This window comes from Aspergillus tubingensis, assembly GCF_013340325.1.
Source record: "Aspergillus tubingensis WU-2223L DNA, scaffold_12, whole genome shotgun sequence".
In the NCBI taxonomy this organism is placed as follows: Eukaryota; Fungi; Ascomycota; class Eurotiomycetes; order Eurotiales; family Aspergillaceae; genus Aspergillus; species Aspergillus tubingensis.
Genome location: NW_023336286.1, coordinates 418230 through 438044, shown reverse-complemented (window position 1 = coordinate 438044; position 19815 = coordinate 418230). Strand labels below are relative to the sequence as shown.

At 50.6% G+C, this 19815-nt stretch overlaps 7 protein-coding genes across 7 annotated transcripts; 4 read left to right on the top strand and 3 right to left on the bottom strand.

Moving 5' to 3' along the window:
• Positions 1–34: 34 nt before the first annotated feature.
• On the top strand, positions 35–1687 carry AtWU_10205 (MFS transporter; the record flags this gene model as incomplete). The annotated part of the gene is made up of 1 exon (XM_035505310.1): positions 35–1687. The coding sequence occupies one exon, from the start codon at positions 35–37 to the stop codon at positions 1685–1687; it is 1653 nt and encodes a 550-aa protein (XP_035361203.1).
• Positions 1688–2258: 571 nt separating this feature from the next.
• On the top strand, positions 2259–5146 carry AtWU_10204 (DEAD/DEAH box helicase; the record flags this gene model as incomplete). Its single annotated transcript, XM_035505309.1, has 3 exons — positions 2259–2684; positions 2776–4124; positions 4171–5146. The coding sequence occupies 3 exons, from the start codon at positions 2259–2261 to the stop codon at positions 5144–5146; spliced, it is 2751 nt and encodes a 916-aa protein (XP_035361202.1).
• A 556-nt stretch (positions 5147–5702) lies between these two features.
• AtWU_10203 (putative SNF2 family helicase/ATPase) lies at positions 5703–11009 on the bottom strand (the record flags this gene model as incomplete). The annotated part of the gene is made up of 1 exon (XM_035505308.1): positions 5703–11009. The coding sequence occupies one exon, from the start codon at positions 11007–11009 to the stop codon at positions 5703–5705; it is 5307 nt and encodes a 1768-aa protein (XP_035361201.1).
• A 1160-nt stretch (positions 11010–12169) lies between these two features.
• AtWU_10202 (putative integral membrane protein) lies at positions 12170–13628 on the bottom strand (the record flags this gene model as incomplete). The annotated part of the gene is made up of 2 exons (XM_035505307.1): positions 12170–13557; positions 13604–13628. The coding sequence occupies 2 exons, from the start codon at positions 13626–13628 to the stop codon at positions 12170–12172; spliced, it is 1413 nt and encodes a 470-aa protein (XP_035361200.1).
• Positions 13629–15237: 1609 nt separating this feature from the next.
• Positions 15238–15697, top strand: AtWU_10201 (DUF167 domain-containing protein; the record flags this gene model as incomplete). Its single annotated transcript, XM_035505306.1, has 2 exons — positions 15238–15456; positions 15539–15697. 2 exons carry the CDS (start codon positions 15238–15240, stop codon positions 15695–15697), a joined length of 378 nt encoding a protein of 125 aa, XP_035361199.1.
• Positions 15698–15977: 280 nt separating this feature from the next.
• On the top strand, positions 15978–16555 carry AtWU_10200 (uncharacterized protein; the record flags this gene model as incomplete). Its single annotated transcript, XM_035505305.1, has 2 exons — positions 15978–16090; positions 16147–16555. The coding sequence occupies 2 exons, from the start codon at positions 15978–15980 to the stop codon at positions 16553–16555; spliced, it is 522 nt and encodes a 173-aa protein (XP_035361198.1).
• A 559-nt stretch (positions 16556–17114) lies between these two features.
• On the bottom strand, positions 17115–18848 carry AtWU_10199 (UPF0187 domain membrane protein; the record flags this gene model as incomplete). Its single annotated transcript, XM_035505304.1, has 7 exons — positions 17115–17461; positions 17512–17685; positions 17734–18083; positions 18132–18257; positions 18306–18390; positions 18442–18589; positions 18648–18848. The coding sequence occupies 7 exons, from the start codon at positions 18846–18848 to the stop codon at positions 17115–17117; spliced, it is 1431 nt and encodes a 476-aa protein (XP_035361197.1).
• Between the last annotated feature and the right edge of the window lie 967 nt (positions 18849–19815).

Here is a 19815-nt window from a genome sequence, read left to right as displayed (position 1 = left end):
CCGTTTTTCTTGCAAACGAAAAGAACCACCAAGCATGGCTGGTGACAATCTCCCGGCTGCCGGGGAGCCGTCCATGCCCAACCGAATCTCTTACTGGCGCCTACTGCTCGACCAGGGCGTGCTCACCCAAGAAATCCTCGATTATCCATGGGAAGGCTCTGGCACTGAAGACGACCCGTACCTCGTCACCTGGATTCCGAACGATCCTCGGAATCCCATGAATTTCCCCGCCTGGCGCAAATGGCTGTATACGATAACGGTGGCTTGGGCTACGCTCGCCGTGTCCTTGGTCTCGTCGGCCTACAGTGGAGGAGTCGAGCAGATAATGGAAAGCTTTCATGTGGGCACTGAGGTGGCCACGCTCGGCATCTCGCTCTTCGTGTTGGGCTTCGCCATCGGCCCTCTACTCTGGGCCCCCATGAGCGAGCTCTGGGGCCGGCAATACCTTTTCTTCGTCAGCTATTGTGGGCTCGCGGCGTTCAATGCCGGCATCACCGGCTCCAAGAACATCGAGACCCTCATCATCCTACGCTTCTTCGCGGGCGCATTCGGATCGTCGCCCTTGACAAATGCCGGAGGGGTGGTGGCGGATTTGTTCCCCGCGAAGCAGCGGGGGTTGGCTATGAGTATCTTCGCAGCGGCGCCGTTTATGGGCCCAACCATCGGCCCGGTTTGCGGAGGCTTTCTGGGGATGAATGCAGGATGGAAGTGGGTGATGGGATTCCTGGCTACTTTTTCCGGTCTTCTTTGGATCATCGGTAGCCTGGTGGTGCCGGAGACCTACGCTCCGGTGTTATTACAGCAGCGCGCAAAGAAGCTGACCAAGGTGACGGGAAAGATCCATTTAAGTAAGACCGAGGCGGAGAAGGGGAAGGTCCCTTATTCCACCGTCTTTAAGACAGCACTGTCGCGGCCGTGGCTTCTTCTATTCCGTGAGCCGATCGTCTTTCTACTGTCCGTGTACATGGCAATCATCTACGGGACATTGTACATGATGTTCGCAGCATTCCCCATTGTGTACGAGGAGCTGCGCGGTTGGAACCAGGGTGTCTCTGGTCTATCATTCCTGGGGGTCATGGTGGGCATGAACATGGCAGTTCTGTACAGCATCTGGGACAACAAACGGTACGAAAGAACTGATGAAGCTCACAAGGGGTTTGCACCTCCAGAAGCGCGTCTCCCTCCGTGTCTGATGGCGTCGGTGATGATTCCCTTGGGCCTCTTCTGGTTCGCCTGGACAAATTACCCTTCGATCCACTTCATGGCAAGTATCGCGGCCTGCGTGCCTTTCGGGTTCGGCATGGTGCTGGTTTTCCTCAGTTTGATGAACTACCTGATCGATGCCTACACCATCTTCGCTGCCTCGGTGTTGGCCGCCAATTCCGTTCTGCGCTCAATCTTTGGCGCCGTCTTTCCGCTCTTCACAACCTACATGTACCACAACCTTGGGGTCCATTGGGCCTCCAGCATTCCCGCATTTCTGGCACTGGCATGTGTCCCCTTTCCTTTCCTATTCTACAAATACGGTCCGGCGATTCGAACCCGGTGCAAATATTCGGCACAGTCGGATGCCTTTATGAGGAGACTGATGGAGCAAAGCACGCGAGACAACCGTCAGCCGGAGCCGGAGAAGGATATTACAGAAAAAGAGACCGAAGAGAAAGAGACAGAAGTATCGCCGGTTTAGGCCTCTTCGTCCACACTCGGGGAGAAGTCGCGACTCGATGATCTCCCTGCTGTGACAGCCGAAAACGCCGCCCGGACCCGTTCGATAGCGTCGCAAGGGTCGCGTCGACCGGGCTCTGCAAGGGCAGAGTCTGTGTACGAGGGAAATCCGTATGATGTTGATCGTGTGAACACTCGTGACTCGTTCAAAGAGTAAACAGTCGCTCCTGTAAATGTATTGTGTCTGTTGAACCTCAGATCATCTTGGCATCGGGACTTAAAATTAGTGTGCGGTTAGTTGCATGGCTAGCGTTGTCGTATATAGAATGGTAGATGTGCACTAAAACTTACGCTGCAGAAATCCAGGGGGTAAAGCAGAGAATAGAATAGATCTTCTCAATAATGTCCTGCAATGAATGAAGCAACTGCCAGTCACTTAAAAGTATAGAGTAGTATCCACCCAAGTCACATGGGGCCGCGATTTAGCGCGTTTCTCCACTTCTTATCGAGTAAACTTATCAGTGACATCCCCGATTCTATCTATCAACTTTCGTCATTCCCTCCCATCATCTCCGCCACCACCATCCCCCATCATGGGTCGCACCCCGGGGAAACGCTCATTCGAGCAGGTAGATCTCACCACAGATGAAGCCGTCAACAACACGCGACACCATCCCACTCCACGCACCACCACCGGCCAACGCTTCGGCCAAGACACGTCCTTCGTGCCCCTCAGCCAATCAGGCGAGGACGAAGACGACGCCCACGCAACAGATCTCATCCAAGGAAGCCAAGATGCTGGTGATGATGTGTCCACGTACATTCATTATGGAGATCTGAAGGCCAAGATTGTCGGCGTGCGGTACTATCGCGGACATGCTACGATCGGAGAACATGTTCGCGTAGTGCGCGATCCCGGGAATCCGTATGATTCAAACGCGATCCGCGTGGATAATGTCATGGGGCAGCAGATCGGACATATACCGCGCACGGTGGCGGCGAAGTTGGCGAAGTATTTGGTAAGTAATTTTTATATTAGATTGTATTGTGTAGTTTGAAGTTATTTGGGGCTAAGTTCAACGGTGTGGTTTCTTCATTGGGGTGGTGTAGGATGATAGATCTCTTGTCGTTGATGGTGTTTTGACTGGTGTGATTGGCGCTTTTGATTGTCCTATTGCTCTGAAGCTGTTCGGGACTAGTCAGCCGGAGGCGAGACAGGCGCTGAAGAATCGGATGGAGATGGATAATTTGCCTCTCGGAGGGTTCAAGCAGAATGAGCGCAATGAGAAGAAATTGGAAAAGGAACGGGAGAAGGCGAGGAAGGAGGCAGCGAAGCAGGCTAGATCTCTTGCTAAGGGCAAAGGGAAGCAGTTCCAGGGAGAGAATGCATTGGGGTATTCAAATCTCTTCACTGGGGAAGGGCTCGTTGAAGGCGAGAACCTGGAGGATCTTATCGGCCAGAGCAGCACTTTCAATCCACGCGATATCGGCCATGTCGCGGAAGACTTTGGCATGAAGGAATCTGACTTGGAGAATATGCCGATGGCGGAGTCTCCGGCTGCTCTGGCCACGGAGCTTCTTCCATATCAGCGTCAAGGGCTTGCTTGGATGATTGCTAAAGAGAATCCGGGTCTTCCTGGCGATGGGGGTGATGTCGTGCAGCTCTGGAAGAAGAATGGGAGCAAGTACACCAATATTGCTACCAATTATTCTATGACGCAGGCTCCGCCTCTTGCGAGCGGTGGTATACTTGCTGATGATATGGGACTGGGCAAGACTATCCAGATCCTTTCGCTGATACTGGTCAATTCTCAGCCCAAGACTCCGGAGTCCTCCAGGACCACGCTGATCGTGGCTCCAGTCGGAGTGATGAGCAATTGGCGAAACCAGGCGCTTGTACATACTCATAGCGACAAAGCCCCGAAGGTGCTGATATACCACGGGCAGGGGAAGAAGGAAGCAAGCAACCTGGACCAGTATGATGTGGTTGTTACAAGCTACGGTGCCTTGGCCATGGAGTACAACCCAAATGCCAAAGTGCCTCCGAAGAAGGGTCTCTTCTCCATTCATTGGCGCCGAGTCGTTCTTGACGAAGGACATACCATTCGCAATCCACGGTCGAAAGGCGCCCTAGCAGCTTGTAACCTGAGAGCGGGCTCTCGATGGACCCTTACAGGAACTCCCATTGTCAACACACTCAAGGACCTCTACTCCCAGGTGCGCTTTCTGAGACTGACCGGTGGCCTCGAGGATCTGGCCGTCTTCAACAGTGTCCTGATACGACCTCTGTTGTCCGGGGACCCCGATTCCCGCCTTCTACTCCAAGCCTTGATGACAACTATCTGCCTACGCCGCAGGAAGGACATGGACTTTGTGAACCTGCGTTTGCCACCCCTCACATCCCGCATCCTGCGCATCAAGTTCCACCCCCACGAGCAAGAGAAATACGACATGTTCCAGTACGTACTGCAACCTCCTTCATTGATATACATCTAACACCAGCAGATCCGAGGCCAAGGGCATGCTCCTGGACTTCAAATCCAAAGATAAAACCAGCACCAACTACTCTCACCTCCTCGAAGTAATCCTCCGTCTCCGACAAGTCTGCAACCACTGGGCCCTCTGCAAAAACCGACTCGACAAGCTCGCCGACCTCCTCGAAAACAACAAAGTCGTCCCCCTAACCCCCGAAAACATCAAAGCCCTCCAAGACATGCTCCAGATCCGCATCGAAAGCCAAGACACCTGCCCCATCTGCCTCGACAACCTCGAACAACCCGTAATCACCGCCTGCGCACACGCCTTCGACCGATCCTGCATCGAACAAGTCATCGAACGCCAACACAAATGCCCCATGTGCCGTGCCGAAATCTCAGACACCACAACCCTAGTCTCTCCCGCCGTCGAAATGGGCGAAAGCACAGACACCGTGGACGCCGACCCCGACAATCCCAGCAGCAAGATCGAAGCCCTGATCAAAATCCTCACAGCACAGGGTCAAGCATCAGGAACCAAAACCGTCATCTTCAGCCAATGGACCTCCTTCCTCAACCTCATCGAACCTCACCTCCTCCGCCACGGTATCGGCTTCGCCCGCATCGACGGCAAAATGTCCTCCATCAGCCGCGATAACTCCACCCTGCGCTTCTCCACCGATCCGTCATGCACCGTCCTCCTAGCTAGCTTGAGCGTCTGCAGCGTCGGATTAAACCTCGTAGCAGCTAACCAGGCCATCCTGTGCGATAGCTGGTGGGCCCCCGCTATTGAAGATCAAGCCGTCGACCGTGTATACCGACTCGGTCAGACGCGCGAAACCACCGTCTGGAGACTCGTCATGGAGGATAGTATCGAGGATCGCGTACTGGCTATTCAGGAAAATAAGCGGAAGTTGATGCTCGAGGCGTTCAGGGAGACGGCGACGAGGAAGAAGGTTGATGATAGAGCGACGAGAGTGGCGGATTTGGAGAAGTTGTTGAAATAGATTCTTTCATAGTAGGTTCAGCTTTGCAAAGTAGTACTTTCTGTGGAATAATGGATGGAGGGTGATTTCCTTGTTTTCAGCGTTGTAATCAGTTTCTGTGTGGTGATAATTGTTTATTCTTTCTTCTGGCATTACTTTCTTCACGTCCCTATTTACTTTCATGACACTTGTTCTCACTTAGCATCCTCACCAACTGTACTACTAGTAGCATACTCATCATAATTCATATTCATTAATCTCATTAATTCTATGTGTATAACACAAAGACTGGGGTGAGATAAAAAAACGAAAAAGGGGAAAAAATACAAAGAAAAGATAAAGATGACCGGCGCAGCAGAAGTGCAATTCGCTAATACAATACAATCTTGAAGGGAACGCCAAATAGGGCAAGAATTGGAGGTATGGTATGCTATGCTATGCTATCTCTCCCTCGCTGGAAAGGAGACAATTGCATAGGGGTGTCAGGTATGTACTCTAATGGGAAATAGTAGTCTCCTGCTGCGATTCAGAGTGTATGATTGATATTATGTGCAAAGAATAGTAGTAGCGAAAATCCTCACTGGGGCCTGCAGCTCGGCTTATTCTGGTCCTGCAAATCTTGCGGTGGCTCTGAGTGATCTCTTATTGCGCTTGAGTTCTCGGTAGTACTGCCGCCGCTGCCGCCGTAAGTAGGTTGTGCTGATGTAGCGGTAGCAGAGGTGTTGGAATGAGTGCTATTTCCAGGCGTCACTGGAGTGCTTCGAGCATGAGGGTGGGCATGAGATTGGTCAGGACTAGTAATCGTTAGGCCAGGGATCGCCACGGGCGTTTGCGGAGCTTGTTGTGTGATGCTCGTGTCTGGAGCTAGAGCTGGAGGGCCGACATTGTGTGCACTAGCTGGGATGGTGGGCTGGGGTGCAGGTGCCGATGGCTGAGGGGTAAAGGGCTGTGGAGGTCGTTGAGACGGTAGTGGGCTGAAATGCATTGGTGGAGTTATGCCATAAGGCCCGGATCCCTGTGCTAAGACCATTCTTTGTCTTTCGACGATCATCTTTTGATAAGCTTCGTAGTTGGTACGCTTTAGCCGCTCGTCATCGAGTTGCTGCTGGGCAGCGTTTTTCTCGTCCTCGGTCAACTTGTCGTTGTCGTCTTTTTGGAACAGCTCTGTGAGCTTGATCTTGCGGATTAGTCGCTGGTTTTCATCGGATTGAGCGTCCGCGCGGATGATTCTGTCGAGGACTTCTGGGTCTTTCCCGAGGCATTCTGTCACGTCTTGCTGGGGTGTTTGCTTCGCTGGGAAGAGGTACTCTCCGAGGGACTTGGTGGCTAAGCGGATTGGGTTTTTCTTGTCGACGACACGGAAAGCAAGTTGGGTTTTGAAGACGGCTTTGTTGTACATGACTTCTTCGAAAGTTCCGCCTGCGATGAATCGGTAGACGAAGACGGGCTTCTTCTGGCCTAAGCGGTAGGCACGTCCGACGGCTTGTTCCTCCCAGACGGGATTAAATGTGAAGTCGAAGATGACGACACGGTTAGCACCGAAGATGTTTAGACCGAGGCCGCCAGCACGAGTCGAGATCAGGTATACGTCCTCTGCGGATCCTTGATTGAATAGCTTGGTGGCATGTTGTCTGTTGGCAATTGGAGTGCTTCCGTCTAGACGGCAATACTTCCAATTAGACGCCTTGAGGATATCGTTCTCGACGTAGTTGAGTGTAGGTATGCTGTGGGAAAACACAAGTACCTTATCTCCAGCTCGGACGGACTCTGCGATGATCCTGTTCAGAATTTCGGCTCGACAGGATAGTGTTGCGGCACCCATGTCAGGAACAGTGGAGAAGAGCTGCTCTTGTTTTGACACGAGAGTTTCAACGTCCAGACCCAGCTGCGTGATAGGCTCGTCACCCGGGGCTGGTTCAATCGCGGTGCCGTCTAGCAATCTATCGAGCTTCTGAGCCTCGCTGGCTCTGCTGAGTAGCTTATCTCTGAAGCAAGCCGGGTGATTGCAGCAGAGACCCAGGACGGCTAGCCAAGACAGTAGCTTCATCCTGCTAACATCTGCGCTGCCTTCTAGAACTGACTGCACGTATAGATCGTATGCAGACTTTTGCACAGCCGTTAACGGAACAGTAATGACGAATTCGACCTTGGGAGGCATGCTGCCCTCGAGGACAGAGATATCAGCTCGGTTGATCTTTGGTTCAAGGATCTTGTTCAGGACCTGAAGCTTCACCAGAGACCGCCGCCGCTCGCTATGTGTGCTGTCCACGTACAGCCCCTCCTCGATAGGCTCTACAAAGTTAGCCTTGAACTCTGTAAATTCTCCCAGATAGCCTTTTGCAATCCAGTTGACCATAGTAAAGTAATCCACAAGGTTATTGGCAAGAGGGGAGCCCGTCAATGCAATGCGACTCTGAGAGCGGAACTGCATGGCCGCAAGAGTAATGCCAGAAATGGGATTCTTCATTTTATGAGCTTCATCCGCAACAATGATGTTGGCTCCTTCTAGAAGCCACTTCTTGATGTTCTCGTGCTGCTCTTCCGTAAGGGGTTGGCCTCTCTTGCTTGTTTCTTTATTATGAATCCATGTCCGAAATATGTCATAGCTGATAAGAAGTACTCCGCCTTCTTCATTCCAAGAAGCCACAGTATCCAGTCTTTCCGACAAAGAAGCCGAGCTGGTGATTTTGTTCACAGGCCCGATGGCCGAATCCTTAGGGGTCCACATGATGAACTCTTCGTACCAGTTTTCGATCAGCGACGACGGACACAGAATAAGGGTCTGAGATCGAAGAAGGTCATCTGGAATTTGCTTCCTGATCCAAGGATTCTCAGAAGCAGCTGCATTAGCTATAGTCACAAGGAGGGAGATGACCTGCATCGTTTTACCCAAGCCCATTGTATGAGCTAGCAGACAGCCCTGATGTTTTCCACCATCCTCAGTCAGCTCTCGCCACATAAATTGGATGCCATGCAGTTGATGAGGTTTAACACGCTGTCCGATATGAGGGTCCAAGTAGATGACAGGATCGCCAAAGCTGACAGCCTGGCGAGTGGCATCAGTATTACTGACACCCATGCTTTCCAATTTGCGTTCAAGCTTCTGCCTTAACCTCTCTTGAATAGCAACACGAAGTTTGGCGTTTTCTTGATTCATTTTTGCGGCTTGGCTCTCCTTCACTTCACGTTTCCTTTTCTTGTGGGGTGAGTCAAAAGCAGCCATGGCGGTCTGTTGCCGGTTTAAATCCCAGGTTTGATACGCATCCAAGCGGCAGGAGAGTTCCTTGTAAAACCCGGGGAAATCCGTGACACGCGCTTTTGCCTCCCAAACATGGGCTTTTGGGAAGCCCTTCACGAGATAATGAGCGCAGTTTATCCATGAAATAAAGAGTGATGCCGTGCGCAAGACAAAACTAGCCTCATCAGGTTTCGAATGAGGCAATGTGTCCTTGCCTCTAGACAGTCTGTTCAAAGCATTGTCTGTGAGGTGTTGCAGGCGTTCTACGTCATATGTCGGAACCATCCTAGTCAATCTCTGTCGTTCTTCATCTGCCAGCGATGCTATCAACTTTGCCAAGAGTCTGCAACGGTCATGACGCTCTTCCAGGAGCCTCCAAGCGATACCTTTCAATTTGTCAAAATCGTTGATTTCGGGTAGGTCCACTACTTTATCTATTTGAGGCCTTGCAGAATTTGCAGACTGTGCGGTGCCGTCTTGTTTCGGTGGTGACGGTACTTCGGTTTTCGGTATCTCGACATTTGGTATTTCGACATACACTTTAGGAGAAAGCTTTGGTGCAGGAGATATGTCTCTTGACAAGACATGTTCAGATTGCGGCGTCTGTCGCGCTGGGTTCAGTGGGGGCGTCTCGACGGTAAAGTCATCCTCTTCAGACAGTGGATCATCGCCGGTCAGATCAATAGTTTCTATTGGCCCTTCAGGAATTGGCGGAGGGGAGGGAGAACTGGACACGACGAAAGGATGTGCCCTAGCCCTGAGTTTTCGCCTTCGTCCAGAAGGACTAATAATATCATCGTCGTCCGACGAAGGAGTAGGGCTTTGGCGGAAAACGTCATCTTCGACGAGATCGACGACAGAGTCGTCATCCTCAATGAAGTCCTCAAGTGAGTCGTCATCAAAAGGGCCATTATCGGTTTCCGAGCCGAGTGACTCTTCATCCTCGCCAATGCTTTGCCGTTTAGGAGGCAAAGGCCTCGCAGGGAAAGCCATCTTTGGAGGACACTTCTCGAGTTCAAGAACGGATATAAGCCACTTCTGCTTCTGGATGTTGATGACGGTGTTCTCCAGGCTTCGGCACTGCACTTGTAGCTCTTTTTGGGATGCATATTCACCTTCCTCTATCGCTTTCGTGAATACACCCAGGCGACGTTCCAGAAGATTGATATCGCGTGTGAATGTCTTGATTTGTTCATTAGTGGTTTTACCTCTCCTGGAAGATAACCAAATTCTCCGTGCCTTTGGCTCTTCTTTTTTCTTTCCATCTTGCAGCCACTTGTTCTCATATTCTGAAATGCAACTTGCAATGATAGCTTTGATTTCAGCAGATGTAAGGATTGTTTGCCGCAGCAATGGTTCCTGGCGTTCATCCTCAATCTCCTGCCATGTGTCGTCATCGTACTCTCCCTCTGATCCTGAGTCTCCATATAGCGGAAACGTATCAAGGCCATCATCATTATCGTCCTGTGCGGGGTATTTTTGTAACAAGTAGGCAAAGGGGTCATGGTCCTTTGCGCCCCCGTTATCGGCCTTCTCCGACTGAACCAATTGCGGCCACTTCTTTAGCTCGTCTTTGGAGACTGTGACTCTGCCATTATCCACAGTATACAAAGTGCAAGCCCTTGGGCTGCTAGGGCCTATGACTACTTCCTTCTTCGACGGTTTACTCTTTTGCTTGGTCAAGTCTCGATAGGGAACCAAAGCTGACTGGGTGGAGCTTAACTTGACAGGCCGCTGCTTGAGGAAATAGAGAAGTCTCCGGTTCACGAATCTGCGCTGACCAGCTGGGATCTTGGAGCCGATTATTGAGAAGGTCCGATCAGTCACTTCTGGGTCGTAGTCAGAGTCAGAAGCATAGAAAAGTCCGGAAACATTCATCTCTTCCGGACCCATGTACCACTCTTTGGAACTTATAGGTCTGCTTGTCTGTTTTGGGACATTATAGTCAGACTCATCCTGAGCCAAGGCACTAAGATTGAGCTTTCTTCGTTTCTTGCCATGAGCATCGACAATCAAATCCTCCCCGGGCCGAATGCGTCTTTCAGGTGGTTGTTCTGCAGTTGATGGGGTGTTTTCCTCGGTTCGCTGAACAGTAGCAGTACGGCTTGCAGCCTCTGTTGGATTGCGATGCTCCACAGGATCAGCTCTACGTTCAAAATCAGCTTTGGGGCGATCACCAGAAGGCTCCTGCGGCGGGACCTTGGAGGAAGGAGTCTGAAGACGAGCACTTTGGTGAGGCGCTCGTTGTGGTGTCACATTTTGGGACGGGGGCAAACGGTATACTGAAGTGTCTAGTCGAGGGACAACCGGGCTCGCATAGTCGACATGATCTTCAGACACACTGCCTAAATTTCTGGATTCCTGGAACTTGAGACTCTTTCGCTGGAGATAGCGGATTGCCATGAGTATAGAGCTACGATGACCAAGAGCTCTCACGCCAAGGTCTTCCCGTAAAGTCTCTTTGTCTACATCATGCAGCAGCACCTCGCCGGTAATTTCATTCTCCCGAAGCGTAGCTTCAAACGTGACAGGGTCCGGCCGTGGAGCCCGCGATGATGACCGAGACCATGGTGTCTGCGGATTTCGACACAGGAATTGCACCACCTCATCGACCGTCCAATCGAGAGGATCTCCGCCAGGCTCCATTTCAATGGGCCAGCCAAGCTGGCTTTAAATATTAGCGGTGGTGGGATTTCCAGAATACTCCAGCACTCTTAAAACACCATTTCCGGTGCCTGAGAAAGTCTCAAAACGGCCGGGCGGATATGGCATCTCCGGTGCTTGGTTATTTCACCAGCCACACAAATAATCGCTGAATTGAAGAGTAAAAGAAGATGAGCGAGCGAAAGAATAGCTTCCAGATAAGCAGAAATTCAAAACAAAGGCACGCGCAGAGAAGCGCGCAACAACGAGGCGACGAGGCTACAGGAATAACGCGTCTAATAAGGCGGAGATAATGATTTTAGTTGTTTCTGCCGGCAGCCAAGGCGGTCGGTGATCACCCCACCAAGTAGAGGATGACTAACCTGGGCCCTCAGCAGGAAAGTATAGAAGTATAAAAGTGGAGATGAAGTGGAATCAAAGAGGAAATGAAGAATATCTGATATAAAAGGTGATCTACGGTCCTCTCCTGCATGAACAGACTCCGTAATGGCGAGTCCCGTACAACTCACTCCGCACGATCCTGTCGTCGGAGAGATATCGCCGTGTATGCGGAACCCGCCGATCCCTCAGACCGTTTGGATGCATCATATGGATGATGCCATGCAGATTCGGCTGGAGGTATTTCTATTGTGAAGATTAACCTTGGCAGGAAGCTTCCTGGCTCACATATTCTCCGTGATGCGAAGCTGTCAGACAGCATCATCTGAACATGATGTGAGGCTAATCCGATCGCAAGGTTGTTTTGCATGAAGAAGCATTGATTATCTCTGCCTGACTGCCTAATAAACATCAATTAACAGTACACCGAGGGTATTCGCTTCATGTTAACTCCTTTCCGGCTGCGCGCAACAAATACTGCAAGAACAAATAAAGATTCAAATCAAAGCCAAACCAACCGCGGCAGCCATCTTGGCGCCCAACTTTATCTTGACCTCTCTCATTCGCTGTTGAACAAGACCTGAAAAATCCCATATTGTGAAAAGAAAAGGTAAGAGGAAAACGAAATGGAAGGGAAGGGAAAACAGAATAACGACGGAAAAGCAAATAAAAATACAGAACAACAAATCAACTAAAAGCATCAGACGAGTACAGAAACAAACAATTCGAACGGCCCGAGTCAAGACCGACATTGTGAAGCTTGTTCACGGGCCAAAAAATGGCAGGTTGAAGACATAACGTTCCCCGACATTCAACTCCCGGAGGCAATGGTTGAACAATGCGACCTGGTAAGGGTTCGGCAATGCATCCAAGGTCAGGGGCGGTTTTATCAGGAACAGCCCGCCTGTGGGCTGCCTTGCCTTGATGTCTGCACAACACGGCGCCGTAGTTGGAGTCGGCAGCTGCATCTCTTCATATGAGTTGAAGAGTGTTTGATTGCCAGACTTTCCTGGTTTCAGGCCGTTGGTTGACTTTACCTCGACCTTCGTCCAATGGCCAACCGTCTCCAGGACTTGGTAACCGTCGCTCCATGGGTTTTTCGCACCCAAGGTCATGTCAAGGTCCATCGGGCACACGGTGCCAGGAAGTTCCATGTCCGGGACCTCACCCCGGAACACGGGTAGTGGCCCAGTTGACTGATCAAGATACTGTTCGGCGGGGACAAGCTTGTACAGTGGCTCAACCTGGACCGCATCAAGCATTGGCCAGTCCTCGTTGACATTCGATTCGTCCACATCAGGAACAATAGCGGTAACTGGGACGGGAATTGTGTCGGGAGCAGGCATTTCAACGGCGAACACACTTTCACCGGGCATCATAAGCTGTTTGATCTGAGAGTTGGTAGGAAATCCGCTGTCGATTCCATTCTGAGATGGGGCTGGTCCGACATTCTGAAATACTCGCAGAGCTTCTTTTGCTGTATTGACAAGCATCTGCTCTTGTGCCTTGGGCATCTTCTTAGGTTTCTTGGGCCCAGTAGCCCGCATACAACGCTTGCGCTTCTTGCGCTTCTCCAGAGTGTAGGTAGGTGGGAGAGGGATGCGTCCGCCAGCTTCACCCAGGGCTGGAATGATCAAGCCGGGAGTAAGTCCCCGAGTGGTATTAAGGTTAGGGTCAATGCCATGCTCCATCAAGGTCTGCATCAATTTAGACTCGAGCTCGCGACTTAGCTTATTGCCTGAATCCCAGGCCAACATGCCGAACGCCTGTCTGAATCGTCCGCCGCGCTGCTGCAGTGCGTTAGGCGCAATACGGAACTCCGGACTCATGCGATCAGTAATATCGCTGAGCCGGATTCGCCTATCGAGACGCATCCAAGCTTCCACGCGGAACTCGTCAACGTCGGAGGCAATGTGATCAGGCAAGACGGGAATATCGCGCAGGACCTTTCCGTTAATGGGGTAGGGCATATCTGGAGGCTCGATCTTGCTCTTGGGGCCAGTAGGCTTGAGCTGATAAAGGATGTCCGGCAGATTGTCCCACGACCAGTCTTGCTGCTCAGGATGGAAAGAAGTAAAGTCGCCTGAGTCGGCTTGGGCTTGGCAGGCCTCCCGGTAAGTAGATTGAACGGATTCTTGAAACGAAGCTTGCACTGGTTCTTGTTAGCTTCTTGACCCCGACTGCGGATGTATACTAACTCATTGCATAGTTCTGTTTCAACATGTCCTGGAAAGCATTGGTGCTTTCAGTCGAGTAGAATGGCCATTGTGAAAGATGGTTATGTGTTGTCGTGATTGAGAACAAAGTAAAGAGGAGATGCCTTTTCTCCGAAAGACTTTATTAGAACAACGAAGCCTTGAAACTGGCACGCAGTTCAATGTCTTGATTGAGAACGATCAAGAGAAGGGAAGCCTTTTCCGCAAGACTGTATGAGAGAAACGAAGCTTTGAACCTGGCACGCAATTGAAGATTGATACTATCCACGAACGAAGTCAAACGAAGAACAGCACGAAACGACAGATAGACTGTGCACGAAGCAGATGAACTGGCTGGAGAACTCGCAAGAGGAAAAGAAGAGGAAGATGTTCGACTAAGTTGTCTGGTGTTCGGGGGGACCATTGTCTATTTAACAACATACAATTAATAGAGAGGCTGGCATAGAGCTTTGCATAGGGTAAGGTCCATGAGCAGAACTTCATTGTTCGAATTGGAGGAGAGGAATTCACTCGGGATGCTCTGTCGAGCTCTTCGAAGTTTCCTATATGATGCCTTTTAATGGCCGTTACTGCGGCCCTGACGATCATTTCGGTCTCTCCTGAAGAAGAGCAATTGAGCAGACAGAGCTCTATCCAACGAACCTAATCATGCCTATATTCGAATTATCTTTGCATACGCAATCCGCAAAGCATATCATCTACTGAAGCCATCATTTAGCATCGTTAAGCCAATATCCCAAAAATCACATCTGACTGCGAACTACTCATGACAGATCTGACTGCGTGCCCCAGTGCACCAGCCGCCAATATAGCAGTCACTGAGCCTTATAGATCTGACTTGGCCAATCAGAATCTCGGAGGCTGGATCTACCTCTGTGACAGGGTCCACCTTGAAACTGGGGCCCCGTAGTAACAAAGGTATCAATACATTGGTCTTTGTTCTTGGGTGGGTCCCTATTGTTGCTTCTGTGGCTCAATGGTAATTGAATGCAGCGGCTGAGTTAGGTATTGTGACTCAATACGGAATTGTCTTTGTTCTGTACTGCAGGCTGGGGTGTTCGCTGTTAATGCCCTCACAAGAGGCTGGGAGTGGGCAAGTTGGTGAAGCAGTTGGCTGTGAGGTGAGGTTTGGTATTTTCAGGATTGAACAATTGGCTTGATGGTATTGATATGGAGTAACACTGAGTGCGTATCAGCTTGATATGAAGTTATTGCATTGTAGCAGTAGAAGTAGCTCATCGCTCAGCCGGAGTTCTTAGGATAGAGCAAACAGTATAAGGCAGCCTACAGTAGTAGTAACTAATTCTACCACATTATGCAGCAGTAACCCAATCGCGTACAGGCAACATAGCTCCCATTGCAAATGGAATCATGATGTTGCGAGTAGTGTAGATAGTCAGTATGGCACCAATGACCCTAATCGGGGCCATATACATCCCGCATCTCACAGCCAATAATCTGCCCCAGATATAGATACTACTAGTACTTCCCTCTAACCCGCAATCCATCATCCACCAAACAACTACATCTCCTCCAAACATCCACCACCACTTTATTAAACCCATCTTCCAACATACACCCCTTCACACCCTCACAAATCTTACAATAAACCAACAATGTCCATCCCCCTCCTCCGCCTAATCCAATCCGCAACCACCAAATCCCGACCCACCAACCAACTCTACACCCTCCAAATATCCTGTCACGTAAAGCCAAACGCCTCAAGCAACCGCGAAGGCATAACCTCTATCGCAGCAGACAGGGTAGATGTATGCGTCGCCGCAGTACCCAGGAAAGGCGAAGCGAATGCAGCCGTGTCGCGTGTTATAGCGCAGGTGAGTACATCTCTCTCTCTTCCACTAATACCCAAAACCCACGCTTCAATATTTATAAAACATCAAATGATAACGAGAACAGATCTTCCAAGTCCCCAAATCCAACGTGGAAGTGATCCGCGGATTAAAGTCCCGAGAAAAGATCCTTGCTATTTCGGAGCTGGATATTGGGAAGCACAGCGAAGATGAGTATTTACAGAGGGCGCGGGGGATATTAGAGGGGGCTGTTATGCAGAAATGATTTTTCATTTACATATATATCAATTGACTGGCTGAGGGTATAATAAATACCATCTATCTTCATAGTGGTGATTGCTCCCGCAAGCGCGACACCGCCGGCCGTGACATCACAATCACGGGGATTTTTCTTTTTCTCAACTTTCTCCGCCCGCATCGCATCGCATCGCATAATCCCCAGTTTAATTCAACGCAATTCCTCCCTACCTACCTACCTACCTTCTCAACCTCTACTACCTACATATACGCCCTCTCTCTACAACACCACCACCAAGAAATACATAATGTCAACAACAACAACAACCACACCCTCAAAACGCAAATCCGACTCCTCCACCCCTCAAACCATCCACTTCACCTCGCGCACACCAACATGGACATATCTCAAACTTCAATTGTACGTGCCATCCCCTTCCTCGCTTATACTTCTACCACCTGACTAACTTCGTCTAGAATAAATAACCCCCCAACCTCCACAACATCCACACCCCTCGACCCCCTCACAGCCCGAACCTACCTCTCCGCCGCACTCTCCCAATTCCTCGGATTAACGGGAACAACTATTCCCATTGATATACTCAAGATATCGCCGCCATCGTCATCATCATCATCTACCGGAAATAAAACAGGAGGAGCGGGGTTAGGAAGCACAGTATGGACACGCGTGCCGCGCGATGATGCGGCGGCGGTTGTGGCGGCGTTGAGTTCGTGGATTGGAGGGAGTGCGAGTACGCCTACAAATACATCAGGTGCTGGTGATGTGGGAGGAGGAGGGGGCAGCATGGCGTGGAGGGTCTGTGCGAAGGGGAATTATCTCGGGGCGTTGGTTAATGGGGGTGGGGGGGAGGTGTTTGTTCCTTAATTGCTGATCCTTGATCTGGGTGTGGATGATGATGATTTTTAGAGGGATATGGGATGTTTGGGGTGAGATAGGATAATGGATTATACGGTTGTGTGATTGGTTGAGATAGGCTCTTGGGGGCAGGAAGTAACCTCCGATTCTAGCGATTGGGCTGGTGTGCGTATGGAGGTTCTGCTTGTTGATAGCAAGGTTTCTCGTTGGATATAAAGGCTTTTGTTGTTGTCTGTGGCAGTCTACATTCCTCAGCCATGGCGAAGCGAATTGTACTATATAGCAGGCTATGCATAATATACCCAGTTAAGCAAGTAGTATGATATATCAGAAAGATTCGATTCCCAAATATTCACATCGAAAGACCAACCCTGGTATAGTAGTAATAGTAGTAACGAATGACCGACCCAACCGACCAACCAACCATACATAATATCATCCTCTTTTTTTGATAGAACAGAACACCAGACTCTCATGCTTATTGAACACCATCCAAAACATCAATCAAAACAATCTATCCTCTCATCCTCGCTTTTATTTAAACTTTTAACCCATCACCTCTGCTATATCAAACAGACTGCTTGCTTCGCACACTCCCTATCACTGTCGAGGCGTCCGACATCCCTGCGGACGGGTAGTTGGCCACTACCTTTGCCCTCAGAGCGGCGCGAATCTCTTCGACCGAGCGGTCCTTCCACTCGGGGTATCCGGATGTGCTGAGAGGGTACAGCACGAAGTTGTCCTCGCGCGTGCCGAACTCGTCTAGCTTGGGCGGGGGCATGGCGGTGATGATGTCAAGCTCGACGGCGAGCTGGCGGCAGTAGGTGTCGAGGGGAAGATCGTTGACGTCGTGGCCGAAGGGGTTTTCGATTTCACTGCCGATGAAGGCGAGTCCGAGAATGATGTAGGCGGCAACTGTGATATTGTTAGATTAGAGGATTCTGTGTAGTGGATGGGATACTCACCGACGGAAGCTGGGATGGTCACCCATTCGAGAAAGTCGTACAGCTGGAAGGGCAACACGAGGACGTAGATCCAGGCAATCTGGGCGATGGAAATACTGTATGCGGCGGGAAGAGGAGTGTCCAGGACGCGCTCGGTGCCGGTGAGGACCTCGTTAAGGGTAGATAGAGCGGTGACTGGGAAGTTAGCGATATATTTGGAAAGACATCGGGACGGGTACGTACTGGCTTGTCCTTGGTGAAGACTGATGTTGAGAGTATTGTTGGCGATGCACCGGTCGACATATGCGGAGAGATGGTTCAAGATCTCCAGAGGAAGATGGCCCAAGGGTTTCTTGGACCGCTTGATAAGCTTTCTCGGGTTGGATTCGGCAAAAGAAACGCCCAGGTATTCACCGACTGATTTCCAGGGCGTCTTTTTCGGGGGTTGAACGACTTGGCGGTCGTGGGCCTCTTTGGCAAATGTGTCGAGGTGTGCAACCAGGCCTGCTAGATCCTCGTATCCCACATCGGGTTCGAATCGCAGTTTATGTTTGAGGGAAACGGCGAAAGCCAGAATGAGGTTCATGGCCGTCCTACGTTTATTAGTAAAATGGCAATGATCGGAAGCGTGAAAGTCTTACAGTTTTGCTAGCAAGTCTTCCTTGCCCTCCTCTCCTGCACGTTCTGCCGTGTTGACCCAAATAGTACGTGCAAGGTTGCGAGCCGTCTGATTGAGGAGCGCCCAGTACTTTCTTCCATCCGCCCATCTATGGAGATTAGCAGCTGTCTATGTGCAGGCCAAGAATCAGACATACCTTTCATATGCCGTCGAACTGCGGAACGACAGCGCCAAACTGACCACGAAACCGGTAACTGTCAAAAGAATATCGTTGATGCCGACTAGTGAAGATTGGTCAGCGTTCAGTCACATTCTGCGAAAGAAAAACCTACTGTTGTGGACAAATCTGGAAATGAGGGTAATGACGGTGGCCCAAGCTGCGACAAAGGCAAGAGGTAAAATCATTTTCGGCATGATACTGCCATGCATTCGTAGGAAGATGGGCCATTTGGAGTGTCGATCGAGATCTCGCGGTCCGTGCTATACGTCTATTGTTAGTCCAAGTGGCCCCTCCCAATATACCCTGATCTTAACATACGAAATATCGATCGATTTCACTAGAGTTGCGTCTTCCTAGCATGAACTGTCTGTCTGTGGAACTGGCGAGGTTCTCCAGAAAAGAAGGACGAGGTGTCAAGCGTCCTCGTGGCTCCTTGGGTTCATTTGCCGGGACAATAGTGGGCACATCATGGTCCGCGGTGGGTGCCAGGTGGTTATCGTGGCTCGCTTCGTCGCCCATTTTGACCTGAAAATTAATCGGTGGGTTGGGATTCGAAAGGAGAGACTGATGGTGGTTTGGGTTAAAGAACAAAGAAGGGCCTGCCTTCGGGAACGAACGTGAATGATCAACCTGGGAATGGAGACAGGTGATAAACGAAGGTCGTAAGCAACGATTGAAAATTCCCGAGAAGTGAAGATCGATGAAGAGGACGGTGCGTCAGGAGTTCACTGACGGGGATATCTAACTAATATCTAGTGCCAACATAAACTTATTAATCCCAGACCAACGACTGCCACGCATTGGACATGGGGCAGCTCCATAAAACAAAGTTCAGAGCGCTGCTGCCATTGTGTAACTGCCATACACTGGCATACACTCTAAATCGTATGTCAGTATGGTATGCTGCGTGTACTGGTACCTGTACAGCCACTGGTGCTGCGTATGACTGCTGCTATTTTTTCTTCTTTTGGGTGTCCCCGCTGCAGAATTAGGATGTACACGATACAGCGACCCCGGGTAGAGCCAATAGCGAGGGTCAACCGCCAGGAACGCTTGGCGATCCGCCCATTGGGAGCATCTGGCCAATAATGGATGCGGTCCAGACCCCCTGTTTCAGCAGTTTGGCCGCGCCACGCGGGCCAAAACGTCAGACGGCTGCTTCCGCCCCAGTTAATCCGCTGGTCTCATTCGTCTTCTTCTCACGGCCAGGCCTTCGTGGCACCGCACGAGTCGATTTCTCTCCGTCTGGGCTTCGCTGCTGAAACAAAAGCGAACCCAGTCAAAGAATCAAATTTCCACCCTGCACTTTCAGGAGATATGAAAGGTCTTTGAGTCCGCCATGGTCTGTCTCTGGAGATAGGTCATTTCTCTCACAGTCGAAGGTCCGATGGCCTCATCTGGATCAGACTTCCACTCCCCTCGGGGATAAATCAAGACGGCATTGTCTGCGACAGGATCGCGATCCGAGTCTTACTCCAGTGTATGC